Below are 22,483 nucleotides of genomic sequence, written 5' to 3' on the forward strand. Positions count from 1 at the left end.
TGGTAAGCCTGGCCAGAGGTTTGTCTCTTTTGTTTACCCTTTCAAAGAACCAGCTCTTGGTTTTATTGATTTCTTCCTATATTTTTAAAATCTGTTTTATTTATTTTCTCCCTATCTTTAATATTTCTTTCCTTCTGCTGACTTGAGGTTTTGTTTGTTCGTCTTTTACTAATTCTTGTAGGTGGTAGATTAGGCTGTTTATTTGAGATTTTTCTTGTTTTTTGAGGAAGGCCTGTATCTCTATGAACTTCCCTCTAAGAACTGCTTTTGCTGCATCCCATAGATTTAGTATGGCTGTGTTTTCATTGTCGTTTGTCTCAAGGTTTTTTTTTTTTTTTTTGCGGTACGCGGGCCTCTCACTGTTGTAGCTGCTCCCGCTGCGGAGCACAGGCTCCGGACGCGCAGGCTCAGTGGCCATGGCTCACGGGCCCAGCTGCTCCGCGGCATGTGGGATCTTCCTGGACCGGGGCACGAACCCGTGTCACCTGCATCGGCAGGCAGACTCTCAACCACTGCACCACCAGGGAAGCCCGTCCCATTGTCTTTTTTAGTAACATGTTGTTTAGTCTTCATGTAATCATTTTTCCTCATTTCTTTTCCTATGATTGATTTCTAATTTCATGCCCTTGTGATCAAAGAAGATGCTTGAAATACTTTCTATACTCTTAAATTTGTTGAGGTTAGTTTTGTGCCCTAGTATGTGGTCAGTCCTAGAGAATGTTCCATGTGCACTTGAAAAGAATGTGTATTTTTTTTTTTTATGTAATGTCCTGAAAATATCAAGTCTAACTGTTCTATTGTATCATTTAGGATCTCTGTTGCCTTTTTTAAAAAAAATTATTTATTTTTTATATTTTTTGCTGCGTTGGGTCTTCGTTGCTGTGCACAGGCTTTCTCTAGTTGCAGTGAGCAGGGGCTACTCTTTGTTGTGGTGCATGGACTTCTCATTGCAGTGGCTTCTCTTGTTGCAGAGCATGGGCTCTAGCTGCATGGGCTTCAGTAGTTGCAGTGTGCAGACTCAGTAGTTGTGGCAGGCAGGACTTAGAGTACGTGGACTTCAGTAGTTGTGGCACATGGACTCAGTAGTTGTGGTGTGCAGGCTTCAGTAGTTGTGTCACATGGGCCCAGTAGTTGTGTCTTGCAGGCTCTAGAGTGCAGGCTCAGTAGTTGTGGCTCATGGGCTTAGTTGCTCCGTGGCATGTGGGATCTTCACAGACCAGGGATCGAACCCATGTCCCCTGCATTGGAAGGTGGATTCTTAACCATTGCAACACCAGGGAAGTCCCTTCAAATACACTTTCAATCTCCTTTCTTTTCCTTCTGGAATCCCTATTATGCGTAGCTTGGCACACTTTACATTATCTTATATATGTTTTTCATTGGCTTTGTGTCTACTGTTTTTCTTGAGACTTTTTTTTTTTAGTTATCTATTTTATACATATTGGTATATATACGTCAATCCCAATCTCCCAATTCATCCCATTCATTTCCATTATTCTATCTTCCAGATCACTTATTCTTTCTTCTGCATTATTTATTCTGCTATTCATTGCCTTTAGGTCAGCTTTTGTCTTGGCAAATGAATTCTCTAATTTTTCTTGGCTCCTCCTTATAGTTTCTAGTTTTCTAGTCCCTTTTTTACAGTAATCTGCATTTCTGTTGATAGCCTTTCTTAATTCCTTCAGTATTTTCATTACCTCCTTTTTAAACTCGGTGTCTATAAGACTGAAGAGGTCTGTTTCATTGTTTATTCCTTCAGGGGAATTCTCTTCGTCTTTTAACTGGTGGTGGTTCCTCTGCTTCTTCATTTTGCTTATATTTCCCTTACTCTGTGTGTTTAGGAGAAACAATTATCTGCTATAGTCTTGGAGGGCTATTTATATATGGGAGCGTCCCTGATAGCTTGTGTGGGTTTAATATTTTTTTGGCATGAAGGTTGTTTTTGGTTTGGATGCTTGCAGTCTCTTTCCTCAGGGTGTGCTGGTCGTTATCCCCTTGATAGGGGGTATGCAGATGCACAGCCCCCCGTGCACGCTCCCAGGAGGGTGGGGACAGAGGTTGGCTCCCAGTGGCGGGACCCTCATTGGTGGTGGCCGCGGCAGGCCATGTGCTCCCTGGAAGGAGGACCCTCCACCTAACCCTGGAGTTTGTGTATAGGCGGTGCCCTGCCACCACATAGTGAGCCTGGGAGAAAGAAGCTCCTATGGCGGCCCGCCCCGTCTCCTCACGGGGGCAGCCCGCAGCCTTGCCTCTCTGTCGGGCCCAGGCTTCGTCCCCGGACTCCCTCGGTTGTGGCAACCACACCCTGGCCCCCTCAGGCTTTCCTGACACAGCCAATCCCAGTCCTCTCCCTGGTCTGACCTCCAAAGCACAAGCCTCAGCACCCAGCCCCCGCTCCGGCCCACCTCAGTGGATGAGCATCTCAGGCTGGGGAGTGCCAGGTGATGGCCCTGACCGTCTATGCAGATCTCTCTCCGCTTTGTCCTCCAAAAACCCGTTGCTTGCTGCGTTCTCCCCCAAAGCTCCCCCTCTGTCCAGGCTGATCTCCTCACCAGTGAGGGGACTTCCCAGAGTGTGGAAACCTTTCCTTTTTCACAGCTCCCTCCCAGGGGTGCAGGTCCTGTCCTGTTTCCTTTCTCTCATTTTTTCTTTTTTCTTTTGTCCTTCCCAGTTATGTGGAGATTTTCTTGCTCTTTTGGAAGTCTGAGGTCGGCCAGCATTCAGTAGATATTCTGTGAGGAACATTCCACATGTAGATATATTTTTGATGCATTTGTGGGAGAAGGTGAGCTCTACATCCTACTGCTCTGCCATCTTGATCTGATCTCCCTGACTTAACTTTTTTATTTTTGCACCAGCATTACACACAAACCTCTTCTTCCTCATACCCTTTTCTAGTTTCTTATAGTGCTCCCCTGACCAAGGGTTTCCCCTGGTGGTGCATTTTGAGGTGGCCAAAAGCAGCAGTGGCTTGGCAAGGGCTTGCTTGCTGCACAATAAAAACTCGGCAAACCCTCATCCTCGGGATGTGTATGCAATCCAGTGGTGCATCTGTTTTTCCCTGTGGGGAGACAAGAGGGTGTCAGTTTCATTAGCTGAGTTGATCCTGAGAGCCAGGGTGTGGATGAATAGTTCCTTTGCTGGCAGAGGTATCTGTGGGCCAACAGAAGGTCAGGGTCCCTCTCGGGAGGTGATTTAGTCCTCTGGCTCCTGGGGTAAGGTAAGGGAGATGGGCATGGGTAGATGGGCATGGGGGATGCAGAGCATGGCTTCAGTAGTTGTGTCACATGGATTCAGTAGTTGTGTCTTGCAGGCTCTAGAGTGCAGGCTCAGTAGTTGTGGCTCATGGGCTTAGTTGCTCCATGGCATGTGGGATCTTCACAGACCAGGGATCGAACCCATGTCCCCTGCATTGGAAGGTGGATTCTTAACTGTTGCAACACCAGGGAAGTTCCTTCAAATACATTTTCAATCTCCTTTCTCTTTCTTCTCCTTCTGGAATCCCCAGCCCCACACTGGGAAGAGTCAGGGCAGGGCTTCCCTGGTGGCGCAGTGGTTGAGAGTCCGCCTGCCGATGCAGGGGACACGGGTTCGTGCCCCGGTCCGGGAAGATCCCACATGCTGCGGAGCGGCTGAGCCCGTGAGCCATGGCCGTTGAGCCTGCGCGTCCGGAGCCTGCACTTCTGGAGCCTGTGCTCCGCAACGGGAGAAGCCACAACAGTGAGAGGCCCGTGTACCACAAAAAAAAAAAAAAAAAAGAGTCAGGGCAGTCCGGCAGGGGGACTGCAGGGGGTGGGGCTGGGGTTGGGGGAATGGGGGTAAGGGGCACTGAGGCTGCAACTGGATGAAAGTTATTTTGGAGAAAACCAAACAGAGCTCTTCACTGAGTGAGTGAACTCTGGGCCTCCCTCTTTATCTCCCCTTGTGAGAAGCCAGGCCTTACTCTGTAACACAGGGGAGAAGGGTAGGAAAGTACAGAAGGATGCACGGGGTTGGGGGCATCTATAGAGTGTTCAACCTCTGACTCTGGGGTCTCATTTCTCACATAGCTTCTAGGGAAGGCCCTGCTGTCTCCTGGCAGGACCTTCCTGGCACTCTGTGTCTGTTCATATTAGAAGAGTACTCCCTCCCTCCGTTATCCATGCCTGGGGGCTGGGGCTTGTTGTGGGGTGGCAGACTAGGCATCCCTGTATCCTGGTGGCCCTGGGGGATGAGCAGAGGTTGGCAAGGGCCCAGTGACACCAGTATCTTCTAGGAGCTCTGGCTGGGACATCACCCTGAGAAGCAGCATGGAGCAGCAGCCTAACAGAGAAGGCCACAGCCCAGGAAGGACCCCTCAGGGCCCAGAGTGCAGCAGTACTCCTGTGGGCCAAGAGTGTAGTCTGAGAGACCTGGAGCATAACCTGGGGAGCATTCTTCAGGCACCAGATTCTAGGTCGGAGAAGCTTCCTCCAAGCCCTGACCCCAAGACCCCACCTTTGCACCTGACTGCAGCCCCATCCACGTCCTCAGACTTGGGGCAGCCCCGGAAGTTGCCCCTGACGGGCACTGATAAGAAGTACCCGCTGATGAAGCAGCGTGGGTTCTACTCTGACATCCTCAGCCCTGGAAGCTTGGATAAACTTGGGGTGAGTGTGGCAGCCATACCCTACCAAGCCTGAGCCTTCCTTGTGGGTTCTTTTTGCCCTTTCTTCCTTTTATCCATCCATCCATCCACCAATCTGTCTAGCAATTTTCCACCCACTCACCCATCTGCCCATCCTTCTGCCCATCCATCTCTGTCCATTCATTCAAAAATTCATTACTGAGCACCTGCTATGTGACAGGCCCTGGGCTAAGCCCCGGTGACAATACACCAGGATTGTCATCCATATGCCTATTGTCATGGGGCAATGGCTTTGGTGGGGAAATACTCCCTCCCCCGGCCCCAGCTCTGGTTGGGGAGGGGGTCCTGGGACAAGGTGGTGTACTGCTGAGATTTACAAGATAGGTATGAATTTGCTGGGTAAGATAGGGGCTGGGGGGAGTGTTCCAGGCAGGGGGAACAGAAGATACAGAGCCTTGAGATCCCTGACAGAGGCCATGGCCCACATGGAGGAGGAGAGTAGAAATAAGAGGAGAGAGATGGAGGGCAGGGGAAGACGGAGAAGGGATATAACTAGGGGAGAGTTCAAAGAGCCCTGTGCGTCCTGGACAGCCTTAGGATGGTTTTAGGCAGGGGAGGGGCCAATAGAGATAGGGCGAGGACCCATTGATACCCACTGTGCCAGAGGTCCCAGAGTGCCCTTGGCAGTGGAGGAATACACAGAGGCACCTGCAGGCCTTACAGTACCTCTGTCTTGTGGCTCAGCCCCTGGACACACACCAAGAGTGTTCTCAGAGTGAGGAGGGGGACTGTGCACAACCAGAATGGGGTTGGGCCAGGGGTGTCCCAGGTGGCCACAGCTTGTCACCTACTGTGGCCTCTAAATGAGGAATTGTGCAAATTCCTCTTCACTGATTCTTCCTCATCCCTGTCCCTGTGCACCCCTGGGATGCTCTCTGGTGGGCATGGGGGAGACACCTGGCCTTGGGGGCCCTACCAGATCCTGCCTGTCCTTGGGATGTTTACGCTCCCTCAGGGCTATGGGGTTTGGTTTCAGGAGGTGTGTCGTGGCCCCTGCACGAACCAGGACCTCCTGCGGCAGGCCAACCTTGACAAGTTCACCCCAAGAGGTCAGTGCCCAGGGGGCTGGGTGGGAGGGTGCCTTTAGAAGCAGGGCCTCTGGCCTTAGGGAGATTGTCTCCTCTTGGCTGAGGGTTTCAATCTCCTCAACTGTGAAATGGGGATAACAAGAAACAAGGTGCTTTGCAGGGCCCCAGCTCATGGTGAGTGCTCGGTGAAGCACAGCTGCTTAATTGTGACTCTCGGCGGAGCTGTGTGTGACAAGGGCACTGTGGTGTGGTGGGGCTGCTGAGGGCCAGGTCCCCAGTTCCCTCTGCCTGGCTGGGGACAGTAGGACATTGACATGTGTGTTTTCTGGTACGTGGAACGTGGGCTTGGAGGAGGTCAGGACTGTTGTTACCTGGCTCGGGCTGCAGCACCTAGAACAGGGCTTGGAGCAGGAAGGTACCCAGGATTTCATTGCCAAAGAGGGGAAGGAAGACGCTCCTCTCAGGCTCCATGATGAGTCTTGTAAGATGTGGGGCAGGTCTGCATGGCACAGACCAGTCCCCAGTGGCAGAGGGGAGGAGAGGGTGGCTCCAAGAAAGGCAGCGAGCTGGTTGGGGCCCTGAGAGGCAGTGAGACCTTGGGGGCCCTCCTGGCTGGCCAGTGGACAGGACGCCCTTTCGATCAGGTCCAGAAGCTCCATGGTCCCAGCTGTCTGCCTTTCCACTCTACCCCCAGGAGAGGCCTGGCTCTGTGCTGGCACTGTCCAGATTTGTCTTCTTGAGACCCACAGTCCTCCTGGGGGCCTGTGAATCCCCAAAAGTGGCACAGGAAACATCACATGTACATGCCTCTGTGCAGTGACCTGAGGATCCAGCCTATTGTGGTCAGCAGTTTCACAAGTATCTGTGGCCCAGAAAATGGTTACAAACCACAGATCAAGGGCTGCGGGGGAGCTGGGAATGGGGCTCCTGCTATCCATGGCAGGGGCAGGGGGCAGGGCTGGTCAGCAGCTCTGCGGCCCCACCCAAGTGAGGAAGAACAGCCCGGCAGGGTCACAGGGTGGCGGCAGTCAGGGCTTATGGCCGTCAGAGCTCTTGGCAGAAGGCTACGTGAAGGCCTGGGAAGCCTGCCTAGGGCTCCTGGACCAGCAGGGGCGGGGGCCAGGCTTTGCTGTCCTCACCCTGGCTCCTTCTTGGCTCCTGAGACGCAGGGCCAGGCCCAGGAATTCATGATCCTGGGTGTGGAATGTGTTATGGATCCATAGGCTCAAGAGCAGATGATTAGGGATCTGAAAACTGCCCCTGGGCCAGACCGTTCTGGTAGCGTGGGGTTCCCCGAGCACCTGACAGCTCTGGTAAGAGAGCCGACTTAGCGGCAGGTGGATGGCCTCTGCTCAGCCTCTGGAAGCTTCTGTAGAGCCCCAGTGGGTACCCCCAAGGTAGACCCTCCTCTGGTGTGACTGCATCTTGACCCCAGAGACGTGAGGCCCAAGGAGGGGGTTACTAGGGCCTCCCAGGGGAGTTGTTCGGAGCCATCACTGAGCTGTCCAGAGCCCACCCAGGCCCTGGGAAAGGTGGCTCATCCCCGAAGCACTTTCCTGCACTCCCGTCCCCACCACTATGGTCTTGGCTTGTCTGAGACTTTCCTTCCCATTTAACATCCTGAGTCCCAGGAAACTGGAATGTCACCCTATCAATGGGCCTCTCTTCACCAGTTCCCTTGCCCTCAGACCTGGAATGGAAGCCTGTCTAAGGAGGTGTGGCCATTTTGTGACTTGAGGGTCCCCTGGGGGTGGGGTGGTGGTGCCACCCACTCCTACAGTATCCAGGATGTCTTGAGTCTGGAAACAGTCCCAGTGAGTGAATGGCATTCAGACCCCGAGATGCTTGGGAGGGCCTCTGGGGTAGGGATGGCAGGAACCCATCCCAGACATGCAGGGAGCTACCACTTCACCTTCCTATCCAGCTGTAATCCTCACTGGTAGTTTGATTCAGCATCTGGCTTGAGCAAAAGCCACTGGCACCGGGGCTGTGGGCAGAAAGGAGGGGAATGGTCGAGCATGCTGGCTCTGGGCAGGGCGAGCAGGACCAAAACAGACCTTCTGGAGGCCCTTGTCCTCCAGGCTCGTGACCCCTTGGGAGCCCGGTGCACATCTGGCTTCTCACTGCCACAGGCCAGCTCTGAGCTTCCCATGCCCCAAAGCTGCATGCCTGGTACCTGCCTAGCACTGTGTTTTGGGGGTGTTGGGCCCCAGCCTGAGCCCCTGCAGCTCCTGCCCCTGCCCCTGCCCACAGTCAGAACCTTTGAGGTTCCTGAGGACTTCGAGGAGCGCCTGGAGCATCAGCACATCGGGTGTACCACCAAGCTGCTCACCCAGACTGACTTCCCGCTGCAGGCCTACGAGCCCAAGGTGCAGGTGCCCTACCTGGTGCTGCCGGGCCAGTGCCCCCGCAAGATTGAGATTGAGAGGTAGGTATGGTTGTGTGAGCAGTGGGAGGGCCTGCCCTCTGGGAGGTGGCATCCACCCACCTCAAAGAGTGAGGGATAGTAGACAACTAGGTGATCATCCTCATGGCAGAGGTTACTAAGATGGGTCTGTGTGCAAGTGTTCAAATCTTCTAGCCCTTTGGTTTCTTAATAGGAACGAGTTACTTTCCTTGCTGTGGAATCAGGGAGGGTGGCATTTAAGTCAACGTGGTGAAACTGACAGGCAGGATGCAAGGGCAGTTGGAGCCCAGGACACCAGCCCCAGCCACCATTCCACTTCCTGATAAGTCCCAGAAGGGCAGAGGGCCCTGGAGGGGGTCACTGGGCCACACCCCTACTGCCTTAACTCCCTGGGCCCTTGCTGACCCCCATGGAGACACCTCACATGCGCCGAGCTGTCGTGAGATTTCCTTGTCTCCCTCGGCCAGGAGGAAGCGGCTGTACCTGAGCCTGGACATTGAGCAGCTGCTGGCCAGCGAGGGCATTGACTCCGACAAGCTCATGCCCAGGCACCCAGACCCCCACCACCCCCAGACCATTGAGCAGGGTCATGACCCGCTGTTCCCCATCTATCTCCCACTGAAGGTGAGTCCAGCTTCCACAGAGGGCCAGTGGTCAGGCGATGGGGGTGCAGGACTCCAGCGGAGGGATCAGACTCAAAAGGGGATCCCATGGCAATCACAAGCACTCACTTGTCAGACAGGACAACTGCATAGTCAGGGTGCTACCCCCACTCCTGGGGTTTCAGGCATCCTAGGCTGGGGCAGGAGGGGCCCCAGGACCCCTGGGACGCTGATTCCCTGCTTCTTCCCTGGGAGCCTGGGAACCCTGTGTACATGAGCTCTGTCCCCACCCCACCCACGGGCACCAAGAAGCAGCCCAGTTGGACTGTGGAGTAGTGTTCAGGCCTCCCTGACTACTGCGTCTGGTGTCACTGGGATGGGGAGACTTGTGGTGGAGGAAGGCACCATTGTAGCCCCTTTGGGGTACCAATGGGGAAACTGAGTCCAGAGGAGAAAGAGGGAGCATAGCCTGCCCTGGTTTTCACCCACTTCCCTGCCCTTCCTCTCCATGGTCCTGAGTATCTCTTGCCTGGTGGTCCCTATGGGGAGACAGAGTTGCATATCACCCTACTAAAGATGGCCTTCTGACAACCTGAACTTGCATTGTTTCTGAATCTGGGTGGGTGCTCAGGAAAATCCAAGGGCCACCACTTCCCTTGGACCTGAGCTGGGTGATCCTGGCCAGTGGTGGGGGAGAGCCCATATCCTGCTCTGAGTCCCCAGATACCCCTCTGCCTGAACCTCAGTGTGGCTTGGTTAGACAGGGTTTCATAGAGCCAGACTCCACAGACCCCTGTGAACAGCAGAGGAGGCACTCAGGCCCCTGGGCCCCAGTCTTCAGCTTCTGCATCTGGGGAGGAGCCTACTCAGGCACCCCTACCCTCTGGCATGCCCAGCCCACTTGGGTCCACCAGGGGTGAGCCGCCTGCTCCCAGCATCTACTGTTTTCTTCCAGGTATTTGACAATGAGGAGTTTGACTGCCGGACTCCCAGTGAGTGGATCAACATGGGCTTGGAGCCAGGGTCTCAGAACAGGAAACCTGTCCCCGGAAAAGCCCTCCTGCCCATCAATGACTTCCTGGGGCACGGTGAGCAGGGCCAGCAAGGGCAGGGGGACAGGATCTTGTCTGCACCATCCTGTCCTGGCAGCCCAGCCATAGACTCCTAGACTGCCCTGGGGCCTCAACCATGGGAGGTGGGGGTCCCACCTTTTGAGGCCTCGCAGCTGGGATACAGGCCAGCGGGCTGGCCGCATAGAAGGAAATGCAGGGACCAGGGATGACATGGGTGGGTGGGCTGAGGAAGGAACAGCTGGATGGTGTCTAATGTTAAAAAAAAATGCTTTGATTTATTGGCAATGAAAAATATGCAAGCTTATTAGACATGTTCAAATGTGTATAAGGGGCACAATTCAAGCGGTTCCATCCCGTGCCCCAGAAACCGCATTGCTCCACCTATAACTGTGGCCTCTTGGCTTTCACCTCTGCGTGGACAACACACACACTGTCACACACTCACACTCACATACTTGCTTTCAAACACACACGTTCATAAGCCCACTGTCACACTCACCCACCATCCCTCACACACACACACAGCTGTACTCATATGCAAATTTTAAGCACACAAACACACATGCCTACTGTCACCCATTCACAACTGCTATCACACCCACATACACATCCTCACACTGATGTTGCACAGACTTGCCAAATCTTGCCCTTGTCTGTGTCTGCCCCTCCTTTGGCCCCAGGTCTGCCCTGGGGGCTGTGGAAGCTCTCTCCAGTTTGTTGCTGTCTGCCAGGCTGACCTTCCACGGTCACCACCCTGGCCTGCCACCATGGCTGGCATGACTACTCTCTATGTAGGCATCCTAGGAAGGTCTGGGTTATGGGATTGGAGGTGGCTGTCCCCATGTGCAGGGCGAAGGCCTCTCTGCTCCCTGCCCAGTGCATGGATATGCCGCTGTGGAGTGGGGAGTGGGCCCAGTGGGCCAGCTCCCAGGCGGGAGATAGGATTGTGAGAGCCATGCTGGTTTTCAGACTGCTCAGCCTCCAGGGGGCCCACAGCGAGTCCGTTGTGCAAGCTGTAAGTTTATGTTTCAGTTTAAAAACATGTAAATGCTAGAATCAATTTCTTTGAACTAGGTAAGAAACCCAGAATGTTCCCTTTACTTTGGACTTAATTACAAAAATAATTTAACTCAATTGTTCCCAGATCTCCAATTCCTGGTGATAAAACCAGAAGGTTTGGGGCTGTATTAACCTTAAATGTACCAGGTAGTGGCTTCCCTGAAGTGCTTCTGCTTGCACTGCTTCATATGGGCCCTGGCCCTGGGTGGCAGCACTAATGGTGGAGCGTTTCTGCCAGACTCTGCTTTCTGCTAGGGGCTTCTTGTGACATCTTTTCCTTTAAGCTGAGTCAAGACAAGGTCAGCATTTTCAAAAAGGAAACTAATTAGGAAGAGAAGGGAAAAGCAAAACAGAGCCAAAGCTGGTGAGGTATATCCCACAGCAGCCTCCTTTACTTATCTACCTGGCATCAGTCAGTGGGAGCATTTCTTTGGAATTCCAGCCTGGAGAAGATGCATACACAATATGACTTTAAGCTCTGTGAGACACACAAGCAAGGTAACAAATCAGAAAGTGCCTGGGGCAAAGGTGCTATTTTAGGCAGAGATGCTTCTACAAGGAGAAGCCGCTTGAGCAGGGAACAAGCCAGCATCGAGGTGACCTGGATGAAGACTGTTCCAGGCAGAGGGCACAGCCAATGCTAAGGCCCTGAGGCAGGAGCAAGCTACAAAGTCATAGGAATAGCCAGACATCCAGTGTGGCTGGAGAGGAATGAGTGAGGGAGGCAGTGGCAAGAGGTGAGCTGGAGTAGTCAAAGGCTTTCAGCCCAGGGAGAGGGTGGGAGGCCCATCCTGGCCAAACAGCCCCTGAGGCCCACTTTGAGGCCATTGCAGGGAAGCAGTCTTCTACCCTGCCCTGCCCTGATGGGAGCAGCCCGGGGGCTCAGCTGCCACATGCAGCCTAAGGGCTTCCCTCGGGCCTTGAAGAGGTCCAGTTCAGACGTGATGAGCTCTACACCTAGATCCTCAACAGGGCTAGGCAAACAAGGACTAAGCAAACAAGCCCCTGTTTGCTTGGGGCTTTCCTGCCTCCTGTCCCAGCCCTGCTGGCCTGTGTCTCTCTCTGCCCTGATGGAGTCATGCAGAGCATCAGGGCAGAGAGACCTGCCTGGTTCCCAAGAGTCAAGCTCAGCTGGAAGGAAGTAGGCTCCCCACTCTGCTGCAGCCAGAGGGTGGGGGTCAGCATGGTGGGAGAGAGGCCAGACTAGTGACCACTGAGACCTTTCCTAGCATCCACTGCCCACATGCAGGGGCCTTTTCCCACCCTATGGCAGGGAGCACTGATGGGCACCCCTCCTGTTTCAGAGGACCCCAAGAGTCAGAAGCTGACGTACAAATGGTGCGATGTCGGCGTCCTGGACTATGACAAGGAGAAGAAGCTGTACCTAGTGCACAAGACGAATAAGGATGGTTTGGTGCGAGATGAGATGGGGAAGCCCATCCTGAATGGAGGGGTAACGGCCGAAGGTACGAGGTCTCTGCCCCTGCCTCAGGCAGACCCCCAGCTCAGGCCCGGCCTGGCCTGTGACTGAGGCCAACCCCTGCGCAGGGTATAGCCAGCTCGGGTCTGAATGCCCCCTTGCTCTGTTGTCCTGGGGCTGTCTGTCCCCCAACCAGTGAGAACCAGAGGACGCATCACTCAGAGACCCCAGGAAGGACAATTGGCCATTATTTGATATGCCAACTCTGAGCAGCTGGCAGTGCTGCTTTCAGTGTCATCTTGAGAAGGAGCCTGAGGCCCAACAATTAAAGATGTCTGCCCTGGGTGTCGCATCAGGAATGGGCAATTGAATGGCCACCCCTGTATAACTCCTTGTCTGTACACAGCTTTTTACAGTTTACAAAGAACTTTCACATCCATCCATGACAACCTGTGACGTGGGCAGTTCAGGGAGTGTTGTCATACCCATTTCACAGATGTGATGGGGTCACTTGCTCAGAGCCACCATGCATCAGTGGCAGAGCCAGCCTGGAACCCAGTGCTCCTGCCCAGAGGGCCCCACTGCATGTTCCTTTCTCCCTCCACCCGACCCCAGGAAGGCCGCCCCTCCTGATCTGCCAGTACTGGGTGCCAAGGATCCAGCTTCTCTTCTGTGCTGAGGACCCACGTGTGTTCACACAACGTGTGGTCCAGGCCAACGCCCTGCGCAAGAACACAGAGGCGCTGCTGCTATACAACCTGTATGTGGACTGTATGCCCTCCGAGGGCCAGCGGCTCATCAGTGAGCAGAGCCTGAGCAAGATCAAGCAGTGGGCCATGAGCACACCTCGGATGCGCAAAGGGCCCTCGTGAGTACCTCCCCCAGACCCTTTCCCACACCAGAGCAGCACCTCCTCCAGGGAGCTGTCCAGTGGAAAAGTAGTGCTGCCCAGTGGGGGAGGGGGGATGCTCCCTCCATGCTCATCTGTTTGGGGCTGTCTTGCCCACTGCATTATGGATTTCTTGGGCCCCAAACAATTTCTTGTTCATCTCCAGATCTCTCATATCAATATGGACTCATGGATTCTTAATTTTATTCCAAGGGTTATAATCTGTTACTACCATTTTTAATTTTGATGATCAAATTGTCCCAGCTTTGGCCAGTGGGAGCCTCTTCAGGCTGATTCCTGTGTCCATTTGATATGTTCTTATTGTTCATTGAGTATGCTTTTACTTTCTGGCACAGCAAGAAGTTCCAGGCTCATCTTACTTTCCCAGACCCAGCCCTGAAATCAGCTGTTTTCCCAAGGAACCCTGGTTCCTCTTGGTGGGGAATGGTATTTAGAAGCTAAGATTTTGACATTAAGATGTGCTCATTGCTACTGGGAAATCAACACTTTGAAGTCCTTAGAGCAGATAGATCTAAGATATATACGTTATTTATTTATTTTATATCATATCATATATTCTTTAAACTTTTTTTAAAATTTATTTTTGGGGCTTCCCTGGTGGCACAGTGGTTGAGGGTCTGCCTGCCGATGCAGGGGACACGGGTTCGTGCCCCAGTCCAGGAGGATCCCACATGCCGCGGAGCGGCTAAGCCCGTGAGCCATGGCCGCTGAGCCTGTGCGTCCGGAGCCTGTGCTCCACAATGGGAGAGGCCACAACAGTGAGAGGCCCGCGTACCGCAAAAAAAAAAAAAAAAACAAATTTATTTTTGACTGCGTTGGGTCTTTGCTGCTGTGCGCAGGCTTTCTCTAGTTGTGGCTAGCAGGGGCTACTCTTCATTGCGGAGCACAGGCTCTAGGCTCTCAGGCTTCAGTAGTTGCAGTGCGCGGGCTTCTCACTGCAGTGGTTTTTCTTGTTGCAGAGCACGGGCTCTAGGCACACAGGCTTCAGTAGTTGCGGCACATGGGCTTAGTCGTTGTGGCTTGCGGGCCATAGAGAGCAGGCTCAGTAGTTGTGGCACTCCGCTGCATGTGGGATTTTCCTGGACCAGGGCTTGAACCCCTGTCCCCTGCATTGGCAGGCGGATTCTTAACCACTGCATCACCAGGGAAGCCCCTCATACCATATATTCTTATATTACATTATGTTACATGTAACCTCCATGCACATGTCTTTATCTATTATATATCTATCTGTTAAAAAACATGAGTTCATACTGATATCTTCATATTGACTTCAAACCACAGGGCTCATTCTCACTTGTACATATTTGGTACTTCTTTTTCTAAAAGAAAATTGGCTTTTATTCCTCATAGTATATTTACTTATTTGCTCAGTCCTGGAATACACAGAAAGTAGTTTCAATTGCTTAATCCATACCCTTTGGAGGAAGAACTCTACAAAGTAATCTTTGATTTGTTTAGTTTTCTTTTTCTCTTTAAAAAGAGAGGGGGTGCTTCCCTGGTGGTGCAGTGGTTGAGAGTCCGCCTGCCGATGCAGGGGACACGGGTTCATGCCCCGGTCCGGGAAGATCCCACATGCCACGGAGCGGCTAGGCCCATGAGCCATGGCCACTGAGCCTGCGCGTCCGGAGCCTGTACTCCGCAATGGGAGAGGCCACAACAGTGAGAGGCCCGCGTACCGCAAAAAAGAAAAAAAAAAAAAAAAAAAAGAGAGGGAGTATATAGTCCAAATACTATGTTCAAAAGTTACTTGGTTTAGTTCTTCCCACCCTGCTCAGTGGGATATATTCATTTGATGAATATATATATAGCTTGGTCTGTTTGTTTTATAAATATATGTGTATATATATAGAAAATACATGTAAAATATACATATAATATGTGTATTATATTGTAATATATACATATATATTGTTATATATTACATTATATATAATATGTATGTATAAAATTTAGAGAGAATACATATACATATGTAAATATTTCTTTATGTGTATAATATATACACACATATATAAAACATACTCACTAATATATGTTACTCAAAAAGGTATACTCAGAGATTTGTCCCTCTTCACTCTCATTCATTCTATCCTATCCACATCTCCCATCTTTTCCACTCTGTTCCCACTCATAGGTAACCAATATCACTAGTTTCTGGTTTATTTTTTCTGTGTTTCTTTTTGCACAAATGATATTTTCATGTATATTTTCTTATCCCCCTTCTTACATGCAGGGTAGTACACTATAGATATTCTTTTTATTTTGCCTTTTTCATTTACAATACATCCTGGGAATCAATCCTTATCAGTTCATTGAGTCTTCCTTCATTCTTTTTTATAGCTGCATAGTAATCTATTGTGTGGCTGTACCATGTATCATGGTTTATTCAACCATTCTCTAATACATAGGCATTTAGGTAATTTCCAGTAGTTTGCAATTACAAACAATGCTACAATGAATAATTTTGTGCACTTGTATATTCATATTGATGGAGGTATAGCTTTATATAGTGTATATTCTGAGAAGTGGAATTGCAAGGTCAAAAGATGAGTACTCACTGTACTTTTGTTAGGTATCACCACATTTTCCTCCATAAGGATTTTGCATGCCCACCAGCAATGTGTGAGAGTGCCTGTTTCCCTACCCCCTTGCCAAGAGTGCGTTGTTATACAATTTAATTTTTTGCCAGTCTGGAAGGTAAGTCTGTAAGTATTATAAATGAGGCTGAATGTCTTTTCAATCTTTTCATATGATTAAGGACAAGTTTTATATCTTTTTGTGACCTGTCCATATTTTTTGCCCATTTTTTTCTCTTAGGTTTTTGGGGTATTTTCCCTCTAATGTTATGAGTTCTTTATATATTAAGGATATTGGTTCTTTTAAAAATTAATTAATTAATTAATTAATTTTGGGCTGCGTTGGGTCTTCGTTACTGCCCGCAGGCTTTCTCTAGTTGTGGCGAGCGGGGTCTACTCTTTGTTGCGGTGTGTGGGCTTCTCACTGTGGTGGCTTCTCTTGTGGAGCACAGACTCTAGGTGCGTGGGCCTCAGTAGTTGTGGCATATGGGATCAGTAGTTGTGGCTCACGGGCCCTAGAGCACAGGCTCAGTAGTTGTGGCTCACAGGCTTAGTCGCTCTGCGGCATGTGGGATCTTCCCAGACCAGGGATTGAACCATGTTCCTTGCATTGGCAGGTAGATTCTTAACCACTGCACAACCAGGGAAGTCCCAAGGATATTGGTTCATTATCTGTGATGTATGTTGTAAATGTTTTCTCCTGGTTTGTCAGTTGTATATTGACTTTTCTTATAGTAATCTTTGCAATATAACTTTAAAAGTACATAAACAGTTTTATTAATCATTTCTTCTATTGCATCTGGATTTTGAGTCATAGTTAGAAAGTCCTTCCCTATATTGAGGTTTTCTTCTAGAACTTGTATGGTTTCATGTTTTTGCCTTTTATATCCTTGATTCATCCTTATGTATGGTATGTGGTATGGATCCAATTTTATCTTTTTCCAAATGGCTAACTAACATTTATTAAATGGTTTATTATTACCCATCAACATTTATTGAAACCTCCATCTATGACACAGAGATTTGAGAGGCCACCTTTATCATACACTAATTTCCATGTGTACTTGGGTCTATTTCTGGATTTTCTGTTCTATTCCATTGTTCTGTTTGTCCATTTATGCACTCGTACTACAGTTTTCTTTTCTATAATTTTTTAAATAGATTTATTTATTTTTATTTATTTATTTTTGGCTGCATTGGGTCTTCGTTGCTGTGTGCGGGCTTTCTCTAGTTGCAGTGAGTGGGGGCTACTCTTGCAGTGTGCGTGCTTCTCATTACAGTGGCTTGTGGAGCACGGGCTCTAGGCACGCAGGCTTCAGTAGTTGTGGCTCGCGGTCTCAGTAGTTGTGGTGCACTGGCTTAGCTGCTCTGTGGCATGTGGGATCTTCCCAGACCAGGGATTGAACCCGTGTTGCCTGCATTGGCAGGCGGATTCTTTTTTTTTTTTTTTTGGCAGGTGGATTCTTAACCACTGCGCTGCCAGGGAAGTCCTCGTACTACAGTTTTTATTTATTTATTTATTTATTTATGGCTGCACGCGGGCTTTCTCTATTTGCGGTGAGCGGGGGCTACTCTTCATTACGGTGTGAGGGCTTCTCATTGCGGTGGCTTCTCTTGTTGTGGAGCACAGGCTCTAGACACGCAGGCTTCAGTACTGTAGTACGCGGGCTCAGTAGTTGTGGTGCGTGGGCTCTAGAGCGCAGGCTCAGTAGTTGTGGTGCACGGGCTTAGTTGCTCCGTGGTATGTGGGATCTTTCCAGACCAGGGTTCGAACTCGTGTCCCCTGCATTGGCAGGCGGATTCTTAACCACTGCTCCACCAGGGACGTCCACTACAGTTTTTTTATTTTTATTTTTTTGCGGTACGCGGGCCTCTCACTGTTGTGGCCTCTCCCGTTGCGGAGCACAGGCTCTGGACGTGCAGGCTCAGTGGCCATGGCTCACGGGCCCAGCCGCTCCGTGGCATGTGGGATCTTCCCGGACCAGGGCACGAACCCTCGTCCCCTGCATCGGCTGGCGGACTCTCAACCACTGCGCCACCAGGGAAGCCCCTACAGTTTTAATTATAGATATTTTACAGTATATTTTAATCTCTTGTAGGGCCATTATGTATATGGTAAAATATACATAATGTAAAATTCACCATTTTAACTATTTTTAAGTGTACAGCTCAGTGGCATTAAGTACATCCATATTGTTGTCCAACCATCACTACCATCTATCCATAGAATATTCATCATCCCAAAGTGAAACTTTGTACCAATTAAACTATAAGACCCATTCCCCTCTCCCCCAGCTCCTGGCAACCACCATTCTATTGTACTTTCTGAATTTGACTACCCTAAGTACCTCATATGAGTAGAATCATATATACTTATCCTTTTGCGAATCCTTTCTTCACTTAGCATAATGTCTTTCAGTATCATCCATGTTGTAGCACGTGTCAGAATTCGCTTCCTTTTTAAGTCTGAATAATATTCCATTGTACATATATACCACATTTTGTTTATCCATTCATCTGTTGATAGACACTTGATTGCTCCCATCTTTTGGCTATTATGAATAATACTGCTGTGAACATGGGTATACAAAGATAACTTCATGTCCCTGCTTTCTGTTCTTTTGGGTATAAACCCAGAAGCAGAATTATTAGATCATATGGTAATTCTATTTGTTGTTGTTTAGTTTTTGTTTCATAATCATAAACTTAACTCCGTAATCCAGCTAGACTTGGAAGGGGATAAGGAAAACTTGGAACCCAAAAAACTGCAGTGAGAACACAAAGATTATAGGCTATCATGAGCAAATGAGAGAAGGAATGGTCTGGTAGTTAAGATACAATACAAGTCAAATTTATTAGTTATCCACAGTCAGAAATGGTGAGCTTCTTGCTGGTTTTGCCAAACCTGGACCCAAAGCACTCCATGGTTTTCACAATATTCATGCCCTCTTTCACCTTGCTAAAGACCACGTGCTTGCCACCCAACCACCCAGTCTTGGTAGTGTAGATGAAAAACTGGGAACCATTTATGTGGGTCCACAATTTGCCATGTACAAGATGTGAAGACCCATATGCTTCAGAGTGATGCTTATTATCAAATTTCTCCTTGTAGATAACTTGCTGCCAGTGCCATTATGGCATGTGAAGTCACCACCCTGGTACATAAACCCTGGAATAGTTCTGTGAAAGTAGGGACCTTTATAACCAAATCCTTTCTCCTCAGTGCTCAGAACACTCAAGTTTTCTGCTGTCTATGGAACTTTGTCTGCAAACAGTTCAAATGAGACATGGTCCAAGGTGACATCAACAGTGAATGTCAAAGAACACTGTGGGGTTGACCATGGTGGGGTAGTGCAGGCTGGCTTCGGGTGGCATCGGCAAAGCCCTATTTTTAATTTTTTGAGAAACCACCAACATGTTTTCCATAGCAGCTGTACCATTTTACATTCCTAGCAGCAGGGCACAAGGGTTCAAATTTCTCCATATCCTCACTGACACTTTCTATTTTCTGTTTTTTTTTTTTCCTTAGAGTAGCCATCCTAAAGGATGTGAAGTGGTATCTCCTTGTGATTTTTATTGCATTTTCCTAATGATTAGTGATGTTAAGCACTTCTTTTCATGCGCTTATCGGCTATTTGTATATTCTTCTTTGGAGAAATGTGTATTCAAATTCTTTTGCCTATATTCAAATCTAGTTGTATTTATTTATTTAGTTAGTTAGTTAGTTAGTTATGGCTGTGTTGGGTCTTAGTTTTGGCACGTGGGATCTTTCGTTGCAGCGCATGGGCTTCTCTTTAGTTGTGGCACACGGCCTCTCTAGTTGTGGCGCACGGGCTTAGTTGCCCTGTGGCATGTGGGATCTTAGTTCCCTGACCAGGGATCTAACCCATGTCCCCTGCTTTGGAAGGTGGATTCTTAAGCACTGGACCCCCAGGGAAGTCCCCAGTTGTTTTTTTGTTGTTGCATTTTAGTTCTTTATATACTTTGGATATTAATCCCTTATCAGATATGTGATTTGAAGATATTTTCTCCCATTCCATGGGTTGCCTTTTTATTCTGTTGATAGTGTCCTTTGTGTAACTAGGACACAAAGGTTTTCATTTTGGTGACGTCCAATTTGTCTATTTTCCCTTATTGCTTGTGACTTTGTGTCATGTATAAGAAATCATTACCAAATCCAATGTCGTGAAGCTTTCTTCCATGTGTTCTTTTAAGAATTTTACAGTGTTAGATCTTATGTTCAGATCTTTGATCCATTTTGAGTTAAATTTTGCATATGGTCTTAGGTAAGGGTCCAAGTTCATTCTTTTGCATGTGAATATGCAGTTTTCCCAGGATAATGTGTTGAAAAGGCTGTCTTTTTCCCCATTGAATGATGTTGGCACCCTTGTTGAAAATCATTTGACTATATATATATGAGGTTTTATTTTTGGGTTGTCTTTTCTATTCCATTGGTCTCTCAGTCTGTCTTTATTCCAGTACCACATATTTTGATTACTGTAGGTTTGTAATTAGTTTTGAAACTGAAAAGTGTGAGTCTTCCCACTTTGTTCTTTTTCAAGTTTGTTTTGGCTATTTGGGGGTCCCTTGAGATTCCATATGAATTTTAGGATGAATTTTTCTCTTTCTGCAAAAAAAGTTGTTGGGATTTTGATAGGGATTTTGCACGCTTATTTCCTCATGTGAGCTTTAGTATCAACTTGTCTAGCTGTATTTTTAAAACGCTTGGTATTTTTATTGTGATAGCATTATATTTTTAAATTACCTTAGGTATAGCTGACATCTTTGGGATCCTGAATTGTACTATCCAAGAACAAGGAATGTTTGTCCATTTGTTCAAGTCTACTTCTGTATCTTTCAGTAGTGCTTTAAAGATTTTTTCATATAGGTTTTGCATATTTCTAAGTATTTTATCTTCTTTGTTGCTATTATAAATGGGCTTTCTCTACTTTTACATCTATTGATTGATTTCTTTATGCCAATTTACATCCTGTTACCTTCCTAAAATCATTTAATGTTTGAGTTTATCATTGATTCTCTGGGACTTTCTAAGTGCACACTATCTGTAAATAGAGATAGTTTTACTTATTATTTTCCAATTCTTATTCCTCTAATTACTTTCTCTTGTCTAATTGCATTTTCTAATACCTCCAGTACAATACTGAATAGTAGTGGAGACAGTAGGCTTCATTACCTTGTTCCTAAAATTAGTGGAAATACCTCTAGTGTTTATGCCTTAAGAAAAATGCTAGCTTTAGGGTTTTGTTTATTTAATAATGTAGCTGTTGATTTCTATTTTCTTAAATTTTTTTTTGTCACAGGCTACTTAAGTACCCGTGGAGATAATCATATGTTTGTCTCCTTAGATCTATTCACATGGTGAATTATATTAATTGATTTGCTAATATTGAGACAACCTTGCAATCCTTTAATAAATCCCACTTAGCCATGGTGTATCATTTTTTTTAACATCTTTATTGGAGTATAATTGCTTTACAATGGTGTGTTAGTTTCTGTTTTATAACAAAGCGAATCAGTTATACATATACATATGTTCCCATATCTCTTCCCTCTTGCGTCTCCCTCCCACCCTCCCTATCCCACCCCTCTAGTGTATCATTTTTAATGTGGTATTAGATTTTGTCCATTAATATGCTATTTAGAACTTTATCATTGATATGTGATACTGGCTTGCAATTTTTTTTTGTATTTCTTTATACAGGTTTGAAGCAAAGTTATACTTGCTTCATATAAAGAATTTTGACATTTTCCATCTTTTTCAGTACTCTGGAGCAATTTATGTTGCATTGGGGCTGTGTGGTCATTCTTTTGTAAAACCATTTGGACATGGGGCTTTTCTAGTTTTTCTATAACTTTATTTTTCTACAGGTATTTGATCTTTTTAAGCTTTCTTTTTTCTAATGGAGTCAATTTTGGTATACTTTGTTTCTCTAGAAAATTATCCATGTTACCTAGTTTTAAAAATATATTTGCATAGACAACTCTTGTTGTCTTGCTTTGTATGTTGCTTTTGAGACATCTGATGTCAAAGTCCCCTTCTCTTGTAAGTTGTTTGATTTTTTTTTTTCTTGGAGACCTTGGAGATTTTTTTTTTTTTTGTCTTTAAAGTCTAATCATTTTACTAGGGTATGTCCTAGAGTTGATCATTCTGATATTTTTTCCCAAGTACACAATGGGCCTTTTAAATGTATAAATTCAGATATTCTTTTATTTCTGGAAAATATTCTTGAATTGTAGTTTTAAATATTAGTTCTGTTCCATTGTTTTGTTTCTCTTCATCAGAGACTCCATACTATCTATCTATCCATTTATCTATCTGTTGTGTTGCTTCTTCTTTGTTTCTAATTCAACTACTTTCTGATCCTTTTCTGTTCTTTCTTTTTCTAATTTTCATTCTCTTGGTTTTATTCGTGACTTTCTTAAATGTATTTTATTAACTTTTTAATTTGACTGTATTATTCTATGGCCAACTTGTAATTTAGCTTTCCTTCATAAGATAATTTAGTTTCTTCCATTTTTTTCCCGAGTCCAATTAAATATCGTTTCTTTTCTTCCTGTTATTTGCCTATTTCTATGTTTTATTTTTCATATGCCCAAATACTTTGAAGAGATTTACTTTAGTTTGAAGTGTTGCGTTAGTTTTCTTCTCCTTTGTCTTTTTTTGCGGGGTGTGAGAATTTTCATCAATTAAGGTGTTTTCTTTCTTTTTCTTATAGTA

The 22,483-nt window shown here is 47.6% G+C and overlaps 1 protein-coding gene and 1 pseudogene across 1 annotated transcript in view; one reads left to right on the forward strand and one right to left on the reverse strand.

The window, feature by feature from the left end:
- The first annotated feature begins 4,289 nt into the window (after positions 1-4,289).
- The window catches only part of DNAH1 (dynein axonemal heavy chain 1), a 74,233-nt gene continuing 56,039 nt past the window's right edge, over positions 4,290-22,483 (forward strand). The window contains exons 1-7 of the mRNA XM_067755772.1: positions 4,290-4,628; positions 5,643-5,715; positions 7,948-8,122; positions 8,569-8,725; positions 9,659-9,791; positions 12,140-12,301; positions 12,871-13,123. Of these exons, the coding sequence (XP_067611873.1) occupies positions 4,290-4,628; positions 5,643-5,715; positions 7,948-8,122; positions 8,569-8,725; positions 9,659-9,791; positions 12,140-12,301; positions 12,871-13,123 (1,292 nt within the window). The remainder of the gene's footprint in view (positions 4,629-5,642; positions 5,716-7,947; positions 8,123-8,568; positions 8,726-9,658; positions 9,792-12,139; positions 12,302-12,870; positions 13,124-22,483) is intronic.
- LOC137233114 (peptidyl-prolyl cis-trans isomerase A pseudogene) lies at positions 18,604-19,086 on the reverse strand (annotated as a pseudogene).

The sequence above is a fragment of the Pseudorca crassidens genome, chromosome 10, assembly GCF_039906515.1.
Source record: "Pseudorca crassidens isolate mPseCra1 chromosome 10, mPseCra1.hap1, whole genome shotgun sequence".
Classification (NCBI taxonomy): domain Eukaryota; kingdom Metazoa; phylum Chordata; class Mammalia; order Artiodactyla; family Delphinidae; genus Pseudorca; species Pseudorca crassidens.